Here is an 18,337-nt window from a genome sequence, read left to right as displayed (position 1 = left end):
GCCGAGCCTTCCGTGCAAGCGGGAAACGGGCACCCGGAAGGGGAGGACCCGGAAGGGGCGTCCCGGTGCCTAGGCCCTGCGGCGGCAGCTGCCCTGGTTTCCCTGCCGAAGCCGCCCGCCTCGCCTGCAGCAGCCATAACCACGGCGCTTCACTTCCCAGTTGGCTTCTCCCGGGCCCAGGGCGAGGATCAGGAAAGACAGGACATTCCAGTACGGACTTCAGACGAACATTTATTAAGAACCGTCGCACTCAGCTACAATAAATTCCCCTTTATAAAACTTTCCCTAGTAGTAAAAATAACCCGACCCGGCCTCCTCTGGCAGCCCGTGAGCCGGGGCTGGGGCTGGGCTTGCCGGCCCCGCCCCGATGGCCGCCAGCTGGGTCCCTCACCTCAGCGGACACAACAGCTGGGGGGGGGGGGAGGGGGGAGCGCGGCTTAGGGCCCCACGCGTGAGCCCCCGCACACATACACCCACAGCCACGTGGGCCGGGCTATTCCTGCCCTCCCCATGGGCCACCAGGAATGGGGAAGAGGCACGTCATTCCGCTCCAGGTGCAGAGCTGTGGTGGGCCCTGTGCTATGTCCCAAAGCACTTGTCCGGATGTAGGATGTCTCAATACCCATCTCCGGCCAGGAGTCAGGCCTGGCCTTTTTCGGGGCTCCTGGGGCAGCAGGAGGCATGGAGGTGCATGCCCTCCAGGAGAAAGGCAACCCCCGCCCCCCGCCAAGCATGCAGCTGAATTACAGGAGTTGATGGAAGCCAGCCCGACAGGAAGTCCAGAACCTCTGGGGAGGGGGCGTAGATAACTAAGTAGGGGCCACCCCACCCAGGAAGCCCACATAGTGCTCTCACCCTGAACTTGCACCCCTCTCTCTGCATCCTCACAGCAGCCTGGTGGGGTGCAGAGGGGACACTACCACAGGGCCAGCAGCCAGCCTGGACTCAGAAGCCTGGAGGACAGACTGCAACCAGCTTAGATGAACCTGGTTCTGGTGTGTAACTGAGAGGCAGGTGTGCTGCATAAAGTTAAGGCAAGTGGTTCAGGGTAGGGCCATGGAGGCAGACCCCTGGTCTCCCAGAAGATAGCTCAGGCAGCCTCAGAATGCTCTGGAAATGGGCCCCACGCCATACCGTGTTCGTGTCCAGCACCTGCCTCTACCTGGAGAAACAAGCAGCAAAGGAAGCAGAGGCACTGAAGTCCCATCCCACTGCCACTGCTGCAAAAAAAACTTCCTTTTTAAACAAAAACCCTCAAGCTCCATGAGGCTGGGAAAAGAGTCCCTGGCTGACAACACAAACAAGGGCCTGGAGCCCTGGCTACTCCTCATGGTGGCTGTGGGGTCCCTGGTAGGGCTTTCAGGGACCCCCAAGGCCACTCCTTTGCTGCAGCCAGAAGGCTCAGCGCACAGCACACACATCCAGGATGCAGAAGCGTGCACGGCAGGTGGGGCAAGGCACTCTGCTGGCAAGCCAGGTATCAGGGCGCTGCGGGTCTTGGCGGCTGGCAAACCACTTGCCCATGCAAGTGAGACACCACATGGGACGACAGTAGCACTGCTGGCACTCGCCCTCAGCTGCCTCTTGGCAGGTCTTCACCAGCTTCACACTGGCACGTGTCTGCATGCAACCAATGCATGCCTCCAGCTCCTGTGGGTGGGCGAAGAGGGTCATGGGGATCCTGGCCAAGTGGCTGTGGGCCCCCCCCCACCCCAGGGGGCCTGGCCTATGGGAACCCATCTGCCCCCACCCAGCCCTCACCTGGCTGCTGGGGACTGAGTAAGTTGGGTTGACCTCCACCAGAGAAGCAAATGTCTCCAGGAACAGGTCGCCCAGGCTCTGATGGATGACCACGTTGGCTGCACTGCGGATGGGTGCGCGGAGTTTCTCACACAGCTCACCATACTCCGTGGAGTTCAGCCTGCACAAGGTGGGGGCTGCTAGGCTGGGGCCAAGGCCCCTCTGCAGGGCAGGGAGGGCCATCATTCTTGCTGGGGATGCTGACATGCCTCCAGGAGACAGGGCACTCACAAACCTCACAGAACACGGGGATGGGGGCTCAGGTGCAGCCCAGTTGCCAGGTGAAGACCAGCCAGCAAAGATAGCCTTGAGGCTAGCACCCACAGAACCAGCACCGCCGACCTGCCCCCAAGGGATGCAGGGAGGGGCAGAGAGAGTTGGGGGATTGCAGCAGAGACAGAATGCCTAGCTTTCAACAAGTTCAGGAACAAAGCAGATCACAGGAGGGGGACAACAGACAGTCCACAGTCTGAATGGGAGGAGAAGATCTCCGTTTGGGCCCCAGAGCCAAGGCAATCACCAAACCTCGGTCCTCTACCACCCCCAAAGATCCCTAATGTGCTCCCCCCAGAAAAGAGCCACAAAACGTACCTACGGGGGTGCAAGGGATAAAGAGCCTTGAGAGTCCCGCTGGAAGGGTGGCTAGAAGAGTCTGCTCCACGTATTATCGCCTCCTAGAGTGGCCCCAGACTCATGCTCACCCTGGCCATAAGTGCACCTACCGGATGTCGAAGGCCTGCACGCCAGGGCTGGTGCCAGCCACGTGGATGGTAAGGAGCTGCACAGGCAGGTTGGAATCTGGGGAGAGCTCGTGCTGCTGTGACTCCGTCACGGTCAGGTGCACATCCTGTTGCTGAGCCACATGCACACGGTATGTGGTCACCTTCATCACCCACGTGTCTGTCACGATCACACGAGCACCAGGTGCCCCCGTGGCAAACTTATCAATCCGCCGGAACTCGGTGTTGACTGAGGAGGCCACAGCCCACCAGTCTGACTGCGGGAGGGCATAGAGGGCCAGGGTGCGGGCCAGTGGGTGGCGGGCCCATTGATCACAGGACCAGTAGTAGATCACGGTGCTGGCGATGGTGGGCAGGGTCACTGCCAGCAGGAGGAAGAGCTGCCAGGCCTCCGGGGCCTGGCCAAGAGAATACAGCTGCTTATCTGAAGCGGCAAAACACATGCCCACGTAGTAGCCTACAAAGAATGGGGAGGGCCTCAGCAGAGATCAGGACTGCCAAGCCATCGTTCTCCCCCCCATAGTGACCACAGGGACCACAGTCCTGTCCCTGTATCTCCGGAAGGGGCCACTTACCCTCATCCCCAACCCTGGCCTGGCCCTCTGCCCTGGTGGGCTCCCAGGGCCAGACCACGGTAGCCTAGGGCAGGTTGACCTTACCTGCCCTCATGGCTGGCCCAGCTCAACCTTTGCCCACGATAGTAATACAATAAATGAAGAAAAAGTGTTTTTAATTTGCTAGTTTAGTTTTACACAATATCTGATTAAGAAAATAGGAAAACCTAAAAAATGCAAAAACAAATGCAAGGATTTGGTGTCACCCAATGCAGAGGTACACACTGGCCCTCCAATGGGTGGGATCTTGGCGTCTCAGCCCCACCCCCTCTGAGGAAGCAAATCAATGTGGCCCAATCCCAGAGCTCAGATTCGTGTGCCAAACAGTAAGCAAAGAATAATGGGGCACAGCCTGTGTGAGACAGCTCCAGGGCCCCTGCTAGCCAGATCCAGGGCCCTTGCTAGCCAGATCAGGGCCAATCTGCATGTCCAAACAACTGAAATAATAAAGCAGATAATGGATACGTGTGCAAGCACGTTTAAGGCTGCAAAATAATAGTAAACATTTACTGTTGATTAAATTGCTACGTTTAAAGTAGTTCATGCAGCAATAGATAACACATACAAACTCTCAAAGCTGCTCAAAATGAGGTCAAAAGAAAAAGACCCCAGGATCAGTCACCAGACCAGGCTCCACCTCCATGTGTCACTGAAGTCCTCCCTAAGTTCTGGTTTCTCCGTCCATGTGTAGCGTGGTGACAGCGTAGCCACTCACAGGCTTATAGAAAAGGTTGCTAAAAGGACTCCAGAAAGCTGTGGGGACCCTTAGTTCCCAGGTCAGAAACCCTACCCATGAGCCTCCCGGGAGCCCAAGTTCTGAGCCACACATTCCACATCTGAGGAATGGGCTAATTAACACCCCTGCCTCACAGGGCAGCTGAGAAACCCATATAGTTATCCCAATAGCAGGCAGAGAGACCACCAATCGCCAAGAAGGCCCTGTGTCCGTCTCAGCATGAGCCCATCTGCTCCTCTTCCCAAAGAGGCAGGCAGTTCTCAAGCACATGCCTGGCCTCAGCCCAGCCCCCTCTAGGCTGCTCTCCACTTGGCCCAGGCTGCTGAGCCCTGCTGCAGCAGGAAATTCTCGAGTCCACTGAGCCCTAGAGCAGGCCCCCTACCAGCCACCTGCCCTTCCAGACCTGCTTCTGCCCTGTATCCTCCAAAGAACCAGTCCCTCACACACACACCTAGTACCCCACTTTCCAGCCAGTCCCCTGTCCAACCAGCTGACAAGCCAGTCTTTCAGAGGTCTCCACCCAGGCCAATCCCTGGGCAGCGTGTGAGCCTCCTGGCCCGCCACACACCCCATACCCTCCCAACCTCTGCACCTGTGACAACCCCATGGAGTCACCCATCTCTGCCTTCTTTCCCACCTTCCCTCCTTTCCAGAAGGAAGCTGGGACAAGGCCACCTGCTCTCCCAGGCCCCTCCACCTTCCTGTTGCAATCAGTTAACTCCTACCCTTCTCCTGGGAACTGCCCCCACGTAGTAACTCACGACCTACCCCAGCTGGGTGAAGCATCCCCCCCATGCCCGCCCCCCAACATCCTAAGCCCACGTTTCTTCCACCTACAAGCGGACAGCTGCCGCCAGCACCTTCCTCTCCGCTCCCGGGAGCAGCGGACGCGAGAGGCACAGGCGGAGGGCCCACAGCCACGGCTCAGAGTGGCCGCGGGTCCGCGCTCCCCCGACTCCGCTCCACAGGTTTGGCTAGCTCCAGGGGCCCAGCCGCCCCCGGGGCCCCGGAACTCGGCCGCGAGCCCGAGGGGCCGCTTCCGCCCACCCAGGAGGGCCCTCCATGGGGAGGGTCCGGCCTGCTCACCGAGCGGCAGCAGCGAGTGGCACAGCAGCGTGGCGGACGTGCGGCGCAGGTGGTAGGGCACGAAGGCGGCGTCCTCGCTGCCCAGCCAGCCCGACAGCAGGTTCTGCACCGTGAGTCCGGCCGAGTGGAACTCGGTAGGCGTGAACACGAAGCACACGGCGAACACCAAGTAGGCCAGCGTGAAGGTGACCTCCGGGCTGTCCATCCCGCTGCCGCGGCCGCCAGGAGGCTGTCAGGGAGAGCCCTGCGGTCCTGGACGGGAAACAGACACCAGAACGCCCACCCGGTGGGCGTCGGCAGGCGGGCGCCGGGCCGGCGCGGGGTGCTCTGGGAGATGGTGTCCCCGGCCGCGGGGCATTTTGGGAGACGGGGTCCCGCCCACAGGCTTGTGTGGGGCGCGCTAGGAGACGTCACGTTGGCGCGGGGCACCCTGGGAAATGGAGTCGCCACGCCCAGCACACAGCCCGACGTGGTGAGACCGCGACGGTCCTCGCGAGGGTTTGGCTCCATCTCACGACCCGCGTTGGGGGCGGTTCTACAGCTGGTCCCATTTTACACCTGGGGAAACTAAGACCGGGGCAAAGGCTGTCAGGCCCTGACCTCTGGGCGTGCAGCCGAGTCCGACAGCCCAGCAGCCTCCGCCCGCCCGCCGGCCGTCCCTCCCTACCGATGGCTTCCGGCGCGCGTCACGCCCCGCGGGCCCCTACCCCGGAAGCGGGACGTGGGCGTGGCCGCGGCTTCCATGCGTCCCGCCCCCGGTCGCGCGCTGATTGGCCGCGGGCGCCAACCGTCGGTATTTGAATCCGCGGCGGGCGGACGGTCTCCCGGACTCGGCGCCTCCCGCTCCCTGGGCTTCGCGTGGCCGCCGGCAGGTAGGCGGCGGCGGCGGGGTCCCGGAGTCCCGGAGTCCCGGGGTCCCGGGGTCCCGGGCTCGGGGCTCCATCCACTTTCCTCCCCCAGCCCCCGGCCCCCGCGGCATCAGGGCGGCGTCTACCCTTGACCGACATTCCTCCCCGCTCTCCGCGCTCCTCCCGTGGCCCTGAGGTGCGCTGGCCGCGCCGCACCAGCCCCAGCGGCCGCCCGTCCGGGGATTCCTCCTCCCCGAGGTCCCGAGTAGCCCGGTTGCGGAGCCGCCCAGCCGCCCGGTGGGCTGCGTTGTGGCGGTCCAGGGGGCCCGTGTGTCAGGGTTTCTCCGGCCAGTCCGCTGGCCGCCCCCTCCTCGTCACCTCCTGAACCTGTCCAGCCTCCAGCACCACTCGCTTCCGAGCCTTGCACACGTGCAGCGCCCACCCTCAGGCCGGCTGCGCAGTGTCCAGGGGTCCCACCACTGGACCCCAATCCGCAGCCTTTGGGGGCAGCTTCCTACTATTCCCTCCACGCTGCACCTGCGAGCCTCCCTGACTGCAGCTGCCCAGCCCTCCCGGTGCTACCGATCCTCCCCACCTGCTGGGGCGGCTCCTGCACCCACCTCCTGTGCTCCGGGGCTGCCTGGCCTGGCCGCCTCTGCTCCGGAGCCGTCTCCCCGCTGTGGGTGGAGGTCGAACCCAGGCACCGCGGGGGCTGTTTACCCCCTTCCTCACGTATCCCACAGCCATCCAGCTCCTTTCTGCTTTACCCAGGTCACACCAAAAAAGAATTCCCCTTGAGTTGTGTTTCACTCCAGCTTCCACATCCTTAGAGGCCTGCTGGCCAGCCAGGGCCGACAACTGCACCCCTGGCTGGCTGCAGAAGCCTAGGACCCCCTACTTCCCTCCTCCCTTTCCCTGGCCTCCACATTCCTGCCAGGGCATCTTGTTACCCTGACTCACCTCTTTCCAGGCCAGCCTCCTTCCTCTGCCCCAGCTGCCCTGGCCTGGCTCCTCAAGCTGCAGTCTCCAGCATCCCCAACACCAGAAACACCTGTGATACTCCCACAGATGGGTCCTCTGGTGACTCCTGGCTTGGGAGTGTCACACTGATGACGTGACCATCATGAGGACCTTGGGGAAGGAGGAGTGGGGGCTGTTCTAGAACATTCTGGGCCTCTGTGTAGGTCACTGGTGCATGTTTCTAGACTCCAGGTCTCAGTGTAGTCCCCATCAAGTCATGCTGCATTTTGCTGGTTGGTGCCTTGTCCAGCTCTTTCTCTGGGGCTGGGCCCTCATGAGCCCCCAGGGTGCTCTCTGTTTCCCAGCCTGTGATGGGAGAGCAAGCCACAGCACTCTTCTGTTTCTTGCGCTCAGCTGACTTAGCAGCCTGCTGGAGCTGTGCTGTGGCCTGTTCCTTAAGCAAAGGCCTGAGGGGAGACCCAGGCTTTCCAACAGCCCAGCACCCCTGTCTCCTGACCTTCACCACTAAACCCCAGTGGTTTTCAGGACCTGATTCTTCTTCCTCCCTTTACGGCCTGAGGGCCCTTAAACCTCTTTTCTTGAGAAGTGACAGCTGCCCTAAAATAGGACAAGGACTGTCTGGCCCAGGACATGCTGCCTGAGATGGGACCCACCTGTGCAGGAAGGGGACATCTCCCATGTGAGGCCAGCTTCTTGCACTGGCCATTCATCCAAACTGCACAGCCCTCCCACTGACGCAAAGTGTCTGCTTTTCCAGAATGAGTCTGCAGATCTGCAACGATGAAAACGTCACTGGTGACAAAAGTACAGAAAACCATGAGTTCCTGTTTTCACCACCGGAACTTACTGGAAGACTATCTGTTCTTCGTCTGTCACAAAAAGAAAATGTGCCACCCAAGAGCGTAGTCAAAGCTATGAAAGTAAGCATGTTTTGCCCCTGTTAACTACTGTGTGTCACGCCTTCGATCACCCTGGGACTTGCTTTCCTGGGGACTTAGGGAAGTGGGCAGGGCACTGCCGGCAGAGTTGCTCAAGACTTGAATTATTGAACAGGTCTCTTCTCCCAACAGGTGACTTTTCAGACTCCTCTTCGGGACCCACAGACACATCGGATATTAAGTCCTGGCATGAGCAGCAAGCTCGAGGCTCCTTTTGCTCTGGAGGATGCTTTTGGGTTAGAAAACTCTCCTCAAAACCGGATCCAGAAAGAGAAGTAAGTTGCTGATGCTGCTTGATGTATTGCAGTTTGTTTGGTTTGGTTGGTTGTTTTAAAGATCTTATTTAGGGACACCTGGGTGGCTCAGCGGTTGAGCATCTGCCTTTGGCTCAGAGCATGATCCCTGAGTCCCAGGATCGAAGTCCCACATCGGGCTTCCTGCATGGAGCCTGCTTCTCTCTCTGCCTGTGTTTCTGCCTCTCTCTGTGTGTCTCTCAAGCATAAATAAATAAAATCTTTGAAAAATAAAATAAAGATCTTATTTATTTATGAGACGTAGAGATGTAGGCAGAGGGATCATGACCTGAGCCCAAGGCAGATGCTCAACCACTGAGCCACCCAGGTTTCCCTGATGTGCTGCAATTTGTAACCCCTCCAGGGGATGTGGCAGGAAAATTGTTTTGTCCTCAGTCACATCTGGTTGAGTTCCTCCTAGTTTCTGCTCTGAGCTCGTGCAGTGTGTTGCCTGGCTCGCTTGCATTAGAGGTCATTTGTTAGTAGAAAAGCAAATGACGAAAAATACAGAACAAAGTTTAAGGGGTTTTTTGTTGGGTTTTTTTTTTTTTTAAGGTCTTTATATATTTTAAAAGAGAGCAGGAGTGGGGAGGGGAAGAGTGAGAAGGAGAGAGAACCTCAACCTCACACCCTGAGATCACCTCATACCCTAAGATCACGGCCTGAGCTGAATTCAAGAGTTAAACACTCAACTTTTGAGATGAACTCAAATCAGACTGAGCCACCAAGTGCCCCAAATAAGTTTATGTTCCACTCCTTTACTGTGCCTTTGCCAGCAGATTGGCCTGGGTTTTGTTTCTCTAATTTCATGAAATGTCTGATCACAACTCCAAGGAAGGATGCTCTGTGGTTATGGTTCTTTATTCACACCCAATAGGGACTCCTTTCTACTTGCAAGCCAGCCTTGGGTGTTCTCAGTGTCAAACCCTGCTCTGTCAGAAGGCAGAGCTCTCGATCTTGCCTTTCTCTTTGGTGAAAATCTTGACCTTCTTGTGCCCTGTTCCTGACTGTGTAGCTAGTGGCCCTTACCTGAAAGGGGGAAATCAGCTAGCACAGAAAACCTTAACTGATTAATTATTTGTCACATCTGTACTATATCTCTTAGGAATCTGTGTGATTTAGGGGTGTTTGGGGTCTCAACTGGTGAATCTTCTGCCTTCAACTCAGGCCATGATCCCAGGGTGCTGGGATCGAGCCTTGCATTGGGCTCCTAGCTCAACAGAGTCAGCTTCTCCCTTACCTTCTGCACCTCCCCCTGCTTGTGATCACTTGTTCTCCTTGTCTTTCTCTACCTGATAAGTAAACTTTAAAACGAACAAACAAAACTTGTGTGATCTAGTTGGCCCACCAGCTTTGATTTATGAGCACATACTTGCTAAAGTTAATCCTAAAAAGAGTGTTGATTGAACATTCCTCTTTCCTGTTTGTAACTAACGTGTTCTCGTGGACTGAATTATAATTAAAAAGCTAATAGGTTCCTTAATATTAACTAAATTTGTTTCTAAAAAGTCAACAGCTTACAAAGGAGGTTGACCTCAAAATGACCAATGGAATTCTCCAGAAACCAATGATGACCAATGCCAACCCCCCTCCTGGGGATGTGAGAGCAGTCTCTGAAGATAGGCGGCATTCCAGTGGGCCCACCTCCACTCACCTGGCCAGCCTGGATCCCTCAAGCTCTCCCCAGATGCCAGAAAGTCTTGAAAATCAAGTGGCTTCTCTAGGACAAACGTCTGTGAGCCCTGAGCAAGCCTTGGAGGAAAGTGTTCGTTCTTATTTCTTAGAGAAAAGTATTATATCCACCTCTGAAATCCTAGAAGACTCTTCCCAGATGGCTCCCCAAGACAGAACAGAAGACCCTCACAGAGCTGCCAGAGAAAATTCAAACCAGGTCCCTGCATCCTCATCCGGGGCTACTTGGCCACCTGGCACTCAGCCTACAGAAGCATGTGCAGAAGGACCCTTCGCAGACCTGCCTGGCAAGGCCCCAGCCAGCCCTGAGGACCCCTTTGGTCCTAGGAACACCATCCTGGCCAGCCCTCTGAAGGCTAGAGGGGCCCCATCCCCAAGTCCTCAGAAGGAAGAAGCTGATGACCAAAGGGTCAGCTCGTGGAGCAACAGACCTATAAGGCTAGAATTTGATTTCTCTGACAATGCCACCAGCAAAAGGGAACTGGGGGAGAGACCCAGCCTTAAACCTCCTTCCGGGGTATCAGAGGCCAGACAGGAAAATGCACCCAAGGAGGCGGATGAGGAGCCCATTCCTCTTCTCCGGGGGTCTTACAACCTGGACTGGAACAAGCTGGATGACCCAGACTTTAACCCGTTTGAAGGTGGAAGAGAGGCCCAGCCCCCAGAAAGCCCCCAGAGCAGGCCAGCTGGACCTATGGCCAAGAAGTTGCATGCTGGTCCCGAGGCCACAGGGTACTCCCCTCTGAGCCAGTGAGTACTTGGTGGTGGGGGAGTAGCTAGCTGCTTGGTAGTGTGCACGCTAGAGGACCACAGACCAGAGATGCACATACATGCCCCCGAGAAGGGGTCTTGGGGCACACATAGGCTGCAGAGGCATGCTGGTCCTGGATCCCAAGACCGGGGAGGGTGCTCACAGCCACTGTAGATCGTGGAGGAGCATCCATGGCGGAGCCCCGTTCCGTTCCCTCCACAGGGGTGGGGCTATCCACATGCTTGCTAAGGGCATTGTCTATAAAAAAAAAACTGGAAATTTAGAAAGCTCTCTAGCGAATTCTGTCTGTAGTCCGAGAGCCAGTGGAGCGGCTCTCCATGCTTTCTGGGGTGCTCTGGCCCTCTCATGGTGCTCTCTGGGGATGGCTGCTTAGTGGCCACTGAGTGCTGGGTCCCAAGAGGAGCTTAGCCAGTGCCCAGCCACTTGTCCCACCAACAAGCTGCAGGTACATGTTGGGGCTAGCAGTCCGGCTAGGGAGGATTCTGGCCCTGGTAACTGGTGACCCTCCCCCAAGCATGTTTGCCAATGTCCTAATGAAACAGGACCAGTGAAGCTTTGGGGATGGCTCCCAGAGCAGACTCAGCCTGGGAGCTCCTGGCCGAGTCCCATGAGCACAGGATTCTTGGGCAGTTGAGGTAGGGAGGGGTGGCCCTGCCACTCAGGCGAGTCTTCATGAGGCAGCTCCAGGCTAGGGCACAGGCCCTGCTGACCCCATCTCTTCAGGCAGGTGCCTACAGCCTCGGCAGAGGACGCACATGAGGTGCAGACGGCGGCAGGGACCCCAGGCACGGTGGGTGAGGTAGGGCCACGAGCACAGCCCATGCCTCCGTTGTGTGGGTCCTTGGGCAGAGGGAGGCTGGTGGAGATGGGGTGGGACGCAGAGCAGCACCCAGAGCCTCCTACACACCCCTATCCCACCAAGACTGGGGGAGACACGGGTCCCACACGGGACCTCTGGTGCCCAAGCTGCCCAAATTGAGCCGGCCTTCCTGCAGGAGGGAGCAGCAGAGCGCGCAGGGGCATCCGCTCCAGCAGGCAGCCTGGGAGGTCCTCCACAGGACCCGGAGCCAGCCTCAGACCCCAAGGAGGAGTGCTTCCGAGACCCCACTGAGGGTATGTTGTCCCCAGGTCACTTGTCTGTCCCCACCACCGGGACACTGCTCCAAGCACTGGTGTTTAGAGGTGTTTTTCTGGAGACTCCGTGCTGTGACTTGAAGCAAGGCGCCCAGAGGTCACTGGTTTCTCAGGAGACGGATGCTCTCAGGATGTAGCCCTAATGTGAAGGTGTCCTGGGGCCAGAAATTGGGCTCAGGAAAGCGGGCTGGGGGTGGGGATGTGGCTCTGCACTGCATATTCATGGGTGGGGCCTTGCCAGTTCTGGGGGAAATGCTTTTGGAGGGGAGCCTAGATGGGGCACAAGCACCTCTGACCTCTCTGACGCAGCAGGCCCTGAGGTGGTTCCAGGGGGAATCTGGAATTGAACTGCCTCAAGAGCCGTAAGGCAACATGATGGGCTCCCTATTTAACCTGCACACCTAGAGAAGAGTGGAAATGGAATGCAGGGTTGGTCTGTGGAGGAATGATCCCAGGGCTCTCACCACTGTGGCACAGAAGCCACGGAGACCCCGGAGTCCTGTGAGTCCCATGTCTGGTTTGTCTTCCTGCGCATCAGGTTTTCTAGAGTCCTACACCTTGTACCACAACATCAGCATTTCCTTTCCTGGCGGGTAGCGCGGCACCGCGCAGATGGGCCATAGTTGGCACATCAGTCCACCCGTTGATGGGCGTCGGGGTTGTTTGTCCTTTTTGACGATTTGAAGGCTGCTGTGAGCTCTCACATACATGTGTTCATGTGTCTGTGAGGGTTCTGTTGTCTTGGGCATAAACCTAGAAAGTGATCTGGGTCATGCAGTAACTCTGGGTGAAACTGAGGAACCACCAGGGTGCTTTCTAAAGTGGCTGCAGCACATAAGGATCTCAGGGCACCAGTGTTTGAGGGTCCCAATTTCTCTAGGCCTTGTCGCCCCCGGGGCCACTGTGACCCGATTCCAGCCATCCAGGGTGGGAGTGCAGGGGGCCAGGTGCACCTCCGCGTGTTTTGACCTGCATCTTCCTGGTGACGAGCCTCTTTCCTGTGCCTTTCAGACCTTCTGCAGAGTGTTTGCTCTGGTCCTTCCCCTGCTGTTCCACTGTTGCGTTTTTATTGTTGAGTCGTCAGGGCCTTTGGATCTATCATAGGTGGGGACTTCTTACCAGACGTGTGACATGGAGGGAACCGTCTACCATCCTGTGGGCTTCCTCCCTCCCGATGGTGTCCTTTGAGGCACAGACGTTAACCTGAAGTCCCGTTTATCTCTTTTTTTGTTTTTTTTCTTTGTGTTTTTGGTGTGAAGTCAATACCGTAAGGATTTACCCTTACATTTTCTAAAAACATTACAATTGTAACATTTACATTTGATTTTGAGTTAATTTTCATAGATGATGTTAGCCACCCTTAGATTTTTTTTAAACATGTATATATGTGTGTGTGTGTGTGTGTGTGTGTGTGTGTGTATATATATAAGTTACCAGGAATCGAGGGACTCTCTAGGGTAGTTCTAAACGGTAGCTCTTGGGCAGCCCGGGTGGCTCAGCGGTTTAGCACCGCCTTCAGCCCAGGGTGTGATCCTGGGGACCTGGGATCGAGTCCCGCATCAGGCTCCCTGCATGGAGCCTGCTTCTCCCTCTGCCTGTGTCTCTGCCTCTTTGTGTGTGTGTGTGTCTCTCATGAATTAATTAATTAATCAATCAATCAATCAGTTAAACAGTAGTTCTTAACCACGGCAGTTTGGTCCTGGGGACACTTGGTCATCATGCCTGGAGCGAAGCTGTTCAGCTCCTGCAGGACACAAGACAACCCCACAAAGTGCCCTGGCCCCAGGAGTCATTAGCGTGAGACCAGAAACCCCGCTACAAAGCACAGAATTGTTGGCTGCAGGTCCAGGCTAGGCAGGGAAAGGGATTGTCCTAGCCTCAGTGCTGCAGGGCGGGAAGCACTGGGCTACTGTTTGCTGTGCCTGAGCAGCAGGACCCGCCCACATGGGCCAGTAACGGCTGCCCTGACCCTATGCCTCTCAGTCCTAGGCACGGGAGCTGAGGTGGACTACCTGGAACAGTTCGGGAGTTCCTTGGTGAGTACCTGCACCTTCGTGGTGATCTCTTCCTGAGTATGCTTCTCAGGAGGGAGCTCTTTCTAGAACAGCCCTGAGCCACCATCACACCTCTTAAGATCACGATGGCCCTACTGCCCCACTGTGGTGTCCACACCTCCCTGGGAACCTCCCACCCAGGGCCCTTCCCAAGCCACACTCACAGCTTCCAATGCCCATCTCAAGCTCCCATGCCAAGGTAAACTCGAGTGCACACTGTCCTATGCTGAGGAAGGCCTCCTCAGGTGACAGTGACTTGCCTGTCCCTTCAGTTCAAGGAGTCAGCCCTGAGGAAACAGTCCTTGTACCTCAAGTTTGACCCGCTCCTGAAGGACAGCCCTCGGAGACCAGTGCCTGTGGCACCGGAGACCAACAGGTACTCCTCCCCCCAGTCATGGGGCTTCAGGATGGCCATTGGTCAGTATTTCTAGACTAAGTGGGGACATGCCAATTCCAGCTCAGGAAGGTAGACTGTAGCAGCATCCCCTGGAGCCTCTTAGGTACCCGGGAGTGATTGTGGTCAGCTGCAGCCCCTGCCTTGTGAGTGAGGCTCCGTGAGCACACGGGCACCCCCTCTCCTTCACGGTCTGCGGTGGCCTGTGCTGCAGCAACAGAGCCTTAGGCAGCGTCAGGCCATTGTGACAGAGGCTGTGGGGCCCAGGACCCAAAGACCTTTCTTCCTTGGCCTTTGGGGAAGCCGGGTACGCTGACCTTCTATTTTGGGTCTCAGCACACAGGACAGCACACAGGACATGGCCGCACCTCCCTCAGGCAGCCCAACCGAGGCGAAGCTAGTGGAGTTGGATTTCCTAGGAGCCCCAGATGCTCCCGTAAGTGATACAAAGAGATGCCTCTGGTGAAAGGGGCTGAGGGGTAGCTCACCGTGCTGCTCTGGGAGCCCTCTGAGAGCTTGTCACCCCCACAGGTGCTGGATCCGCCTCCCTGTGTCTTCGGGCCTGGAGGCCCGCTGCTGCCCTTGGGCTCCATCGTGGATGTGCTGCAGTACACCCAGAAGGACATGGATGCAGCGGTGAGGGCAAGGCATGGCGTCCACGGGCTGCTGAGGCCAACAGCTCTGAGCACCAGCTTTCCTTGGGTGGCTGCAGGGAGAACTGGACATGTCCACTTACAGGTTCCCCAGCCCAAGGACCTGGAACTCCTGTACTTCTGTCTGTTTACACGCTGAGGGTCACAGGCATCCTCCAAGGGCACTGCTCCGGCCACCTTGGGGTGGTAAAGCAGGACTGCTGGGCCTTGCACCCCCATATCCCCTTGCTGCCCCGCTGTCCCCGGGATGGTGTTTGGCCTGGCCCCTCCTGGGACCCAGGCTGGGATATGCCCCTGACCAGACACATCCAGGCCGCCTCTGCCAGCAGCTGAGTCCTGCCCTGCTCTTGGTGCCCCATGGCCACTGTCCCGCTCAGAGCTAACCAGGAGCTCACGGCGTCAGGCCCCTTCCCCTCTGCAGGTGGCTCTTCCAGCCTTGCCTATGGCTGAGGATGTCCCCCATCCACCCACACAGATGTGCTCTCCCTGGGCACTAGCTGGCCCCAGTACCTCCAGTGAGGCACCAGGTCCTCAGCCTTCCCCAGGCTCCTCACAGCCAGCCCCTCAACTCTGACACGTTGCCCCAGAGACCCTGGGCACAAGGTGGTACCCAATGTCCATGTGACGTGTGGTTTGTGCAGGTGGAAGCCATGAGAGAAGAGAACTCCTTGCTGAGGAGCAGGTGTGACACACTCCATGCGAAGAATCTGGAAATGGGGTAAGGGCCGTGGTGGGCTTGGGTGGCTTGGGTCCACCTGCTGCACGGGGTCACTAGCACGTCTGTTCTTCCCACAGGAAGATAATGGACGGGTTTGAGGGGATCGTGTATCAGGCAATGGGTGAGTGCTGCTGGCCTGGGCGCCTCTGGCAGAGCAGTCGAGGCCAGTGAGGGAGCATCTGGCAGTCAGGAGAGCGGGTGGTGCTGGGTGGGCATCTGGGGCCTCAGTGGGTCGGTACCCATGGTGTCCAGCTGTGGATGTGTCAGGCAGGCTGAGCGTGAGTACCTCACCTTGGGCGAAGCCTCAAGCTCTGGGGGGCCCCTGGCCTGGGGACCCACTCCAGAGCCGCCCCAAGTTCCTATGATCCCCCCCCACCCCAAGGGCTGGCATTGAGGCAATGGCTGTTTCTGGGCTCTCGTGCCCCTGTCCCCCAGGCTCTGCTCTAGAAGGCCACGTTGGAGAGGGGCCCTGTCACCCGGCCCTTAGTGGGACCGGCTCTCCTCCACCACCATGCATCCCCTGCGTCCAGTTTGCCATAGTCTGTGGCACAAGCACATAGGGTGCTCCTCTAATCCCAAGAATGTGTTTCTCTTCCCTTCAAGAGGAGGCTCAGAAACAGAAGGAACTAGCAAAAGCTGAGATCCAGAAGATTCTAAAGGAAAAAGACCAGTTGGCTGCAGACCTGAGCTCCATGGAAAAGTCTTTCTCTGACCTCTTCAAGCGGTTTGAGAAACAGAAGGAAGTGATCGAGGGGTATCACACGGTAGGTGGCGCTGGGTGGGCCTGTGCCCGTCGTCCAGCAGAGGGTCCCAGAGGAGGGGAGGGCTTGGCCCCCAAGCCAGCCTGCCTTGTGTCCTCACCTTGGTGGGGGCTGCAGGCTGCTCTCTCTCCAGGAAGACCACGCAGCTTGGCACTTGGCTGTGCCCAGGGTCGGGGGAGGTTCCTATCCATCAAGGGGCGCGCAGCACGAGCTGTGGGGCCTGGACTGGAGATGGAGCCACAGCAGGCCGAGCAGGTGCCTTCTGGAGGAAGGCCTGGGCCACACACACCTCAGTGGTCCCGCCACATGCACCCGCAGGAGTCGGGCCACACATGGGGTGACCTGGCACAGGTGGATGCGTTCTGGGGACACAGCAGGACCAGGGCTCCCCTGCGGCTGACCATTTCTTCCTCTGGGAGGGGAGGGCGCCTAAAGGAGCTAGTCTCTACCCAGAGGACATAGGGAGGCACATGTGTGGCTTGCAGTGACTGTGTAGTTGCTGGAGGGGCCTGTGGGGTGGTGGGGGAGCCAGAAGGTGCTGCCTGATGTGTTGGATGGAGGGAAGCAACGGGCAGAACTGACAGGTCCCTGTTGCCATGAAGGACATTAGGGCCTCTGCCTCCAGCCTTCCCCCTGCCTACAACCTCCCTCCACCTGTGCCTCTCAGCTGTTGCTTTGTCATGGCCTGAAGCCAGAGCTCCGACTGCTGTGGGGCTGTGGTTACGTGGCCCTCGGGACAGCCCCAGTCCCTGTCTACATCTTCCCTCCTGTGGCCAGCGATGCCCGCCTGAGGCCTGGGTGCTGCGTGACTGGCAGGTTGAGGGGATGGGGGGAGCTGTAGACAGCGGTGGCAGCTGTGAGGGGCTGGGTCCATCCTGAGCCACACACTGGGGGCACCAGCAACATCCTTGTGGCCTTACTCGTTGGGCCCGTCCACACCTGACCAAAGCCAGGCCTGGGGGGGCTCTGACAGTGGTGCCCTGCTGGCGGTTCATGTTCACTCATTCTTCAAAGAATGAAGAATCTCTGAAGAAGTGTGTCGAGGATTACATAGTGAGGATTGAGAAGGAGGGCCAGCGGTACCAGGCCCTGAAGGCCCATGCAGAAGAGAAGCTCAAGCTGTGAGTGCAGCTGGGAGAGCCCCAGCGGGGCTGGAAGTGGGCGGAGAAATGTCCAGCAAGTCTGGGGAGGGAGCTCCTGTGCTGACCTCTCAGCCTTGTCCTCTGTGTCTCCAGGGCCAGTGAGGAGATCGCCCAGGTGCGCAGCAAGGCCCAAGCGGAGGCCCTGGCCTTCCAGGCCAGCCTGAGGAAGGAGCAGATGCGCATCCAGTCACTGGAGAAGACAGTAGAGCAGAAGGTGGGTTCATGGACCCACAGCACCTGGGGGTGGCAGGGACCTGGAGCAGAGGCTGTTGGCCGGTACCCAGAAGCAGGGACTCAGGGCACTCGGCTCTCATCTTGGGCTCAGCCCCACGGCGGATAAAGGGGTGACTTAAATCCCAGTTTGTTTTCTTGAAGATTTTGACTTTTTTCTTTCAGACTAAGGAAAATGAAGAATTAACCCGAATCTGTGATGACCTCATTTCCAAGATGGAGAAGATCTGACCTGAAGCCCCTCCCCCCCTTTCTGTATATCTGTCTGTCTGTCTGGGGAAGGTTTTGTGTTCTTTCCTCTCACTTAACCTCTGGTTTTTAAACTAGACTACTTTAAGAAGAGTAAATAAAGTTTCCCTTAGGTTCGCATGTTTAGGTTGCTTGGTTTTGACTATAGTACTGGTTTCTGGCTTTGGCCAGAGGGTGACTCGACCCCTGCTGCTGTGACCTGTGCACCTTGCGGTTGCCTGTGAGTGCCAGCCCTGCCCTTGACTTCACACCACCACGCAGTCCCCACGGGGAACCAGTAGCGCCCCCATGCTGGTGGCTGGGACGTCAGTGCTGCCCACCCCCACGAGTGTGGGTCCTGCCCATACCTCCCACAGCAGGCTGGCCTTCTGGCCATGCCCTCACAGCATGGCCCCTGGATGCAGCCAGATGGATACCTGTCCCCAGGTGGTGCTGGGGTGCTAGCGCTGTCCTCAAGCAGGCAGAGGGCACAGGGGAGAAAACACACCCCTGGACGTAGGT

The 18,337-nt window shown here is 57.9% G+C and overlaps 2 protein-coding genes across 6 annotated transcripts; one reads left to right on the top strand and one right to left on the bottom strand.

Moving 5' to 3' along the window:
* Window positions 1-211: 211 nt before the first annotated feature.
* Window positions 212-5,358, bottom strand: TMEM129 (transmembrane protein 129, E3 ubiquitin ligase). Of its 3 annotated transcripts, none has more exons than XM_038533283.1 (4): window positions 4,977-5,354; window positions 2,523-2,997; window positions 1,762-2,035; window positions 212-1,650 (listed from the first exon to the last, which is right to left on the bottom strand). In XM_038533283.1, the coding sequence occupies exons 1-4, from the start codon at window positions 5,179-5,181 to the stop codon at window positions 1,402-1,404; spliced, it is 1,203 nt and encodes a 400-aa protein (XP_038389211.1). In that variant the 5' UTR covers window positions 5,182-5,354; the 3' UTR covers window positions 212-1,401. The 3 variants fall into 3 exon arrangements, with proteins under 3 accessions (XP_038389211.1, XP_038389212.1, XP_038389213.1); XM_038533284.1 differs by having other exon boundaries at window positions 1,762-1,921; window positions 4,977-5,353; XM_038533285.1 differs by lacking the exon at window positions 212-1,650 and having other exon boundaries at window positions 1,828-1,962; window positions 4,977-5,358.
* A 334-nt stretch (window positions 5,359-5,692) lies between these two features.
* Window positions 5,693-17,956, top strand: TACC3 (transforming acidic coiled-coil containing protein 3). Of its 3 annotated transcripts, none has more exons than XM_038533281.1 (16): window positions 5,693-5,848; window positions 7,563-7,725; window positions 7,876-8,018; window positions 9,546-10,478; window positions 11,224-11,299; window positions 11,496-11,613; window positions 13,618-13,670; window positions 13,961-14,064; window positions 14,419-14,518; window positions 14,614-14,718; window positions 15,377-15,453; window positions 15,531-15,574; window positions 16,057-16,217; window positions 17,229-17,335; window positions 17,450-17,570; window positions 17,753-17,956. In XM_038533281.1, the coding sequence occupies exons 2-16, from the start codon at window positions 7,564-7,566 to the stop codon at window positions 17,816-17,818; spliced, it is 2,370 nt and encodes a 789-aa protein (XP_038389209.1). In that variant the 5' UTR covers window positions 5,693-5,848; window position 7,563; the 3' UTR covers window positions 17,819-17,956. The 3 variants fall into 3 exon arrangements, with proteins under 3 accessions (XP_038389209.1, XP_038389210.1, XP_038389208.1); XM_038533282.1 differs by having other exon boundaries at window positions 11,224-11,290; window positions 17,753-17,948; XM_038533280.1 differs by lacking the exon at window positions 5,693-5,848 and adding an exon at window positions 5,866-6,020 and having other exon boundaries at window positions 17,753-17,948.
* The last annotated feature ends 381 nt before the right edge of the window (window positions 17,957-18,337 follow it).

The sequence above is a fragment of the Canis lupus genome, chromosome 3 (genome assembly GCF_011100685.1).
Source record: "Canis lupus familiaris isolate Mischka breed German Shepherd chromosome 3, alternate assembly UU_Cfam_GSD_1.0, whole genome shotgun sequence".
Lineage (NCBI taxonomy): Eukaryota > Metazoa > Chordata > Mammalia > Carnivora > Canidae > Canis > Canis lupus.
Note: the sequence above shows the minus strand (reverse complement) of the source record. Positions and strands in the feature narration are given on the sequence as shown.

Coding starts and splice junctions, on each gene's coding strand:
- TMEM129 (XM_038533283.1), bottom strand. CDS start 5,181: ATGGACAGCCCGGAGGTCACCTTCACGCTGGCCTACTTGGTGTTCGCC. Junction 2,036..2,522: donor GTGCAGGCCTTCGACATCCG/GTAGGTGCACTT, acceptor GTGTTCTGTGAG/GTTTGTGAGTGCCCTGTCTC. Junction 1,651..1,761: donor ACTCAGTCCCCAGCAGCCAG/GTGAGGGCTGGG, acceptor GCCCACCCACAG/GAGCTGGAGGCATGCATTGG.
- TACC3 (XM_038533281.1), top strand. CDS start 7,564: ATGAGTCTGCAGATCTGCAACGATGAAAACGTCACTGGTGACAAAAGT. Junction 14,719..15,376: donor AGAAGGACATGGATGCAGCG/GTGAGGGCAAGG, acceptor TGGTTTGTGCAG/GTGGAAGCCATGAGAGAAGA. Junction 17,336..17,449: donor GCAGAAGAGAAGCTCAAGCT/GTGAGTGCAGCT, acceptor CTGTGTCTCCAG/GGCCAGTGAGGAGATCGCCC.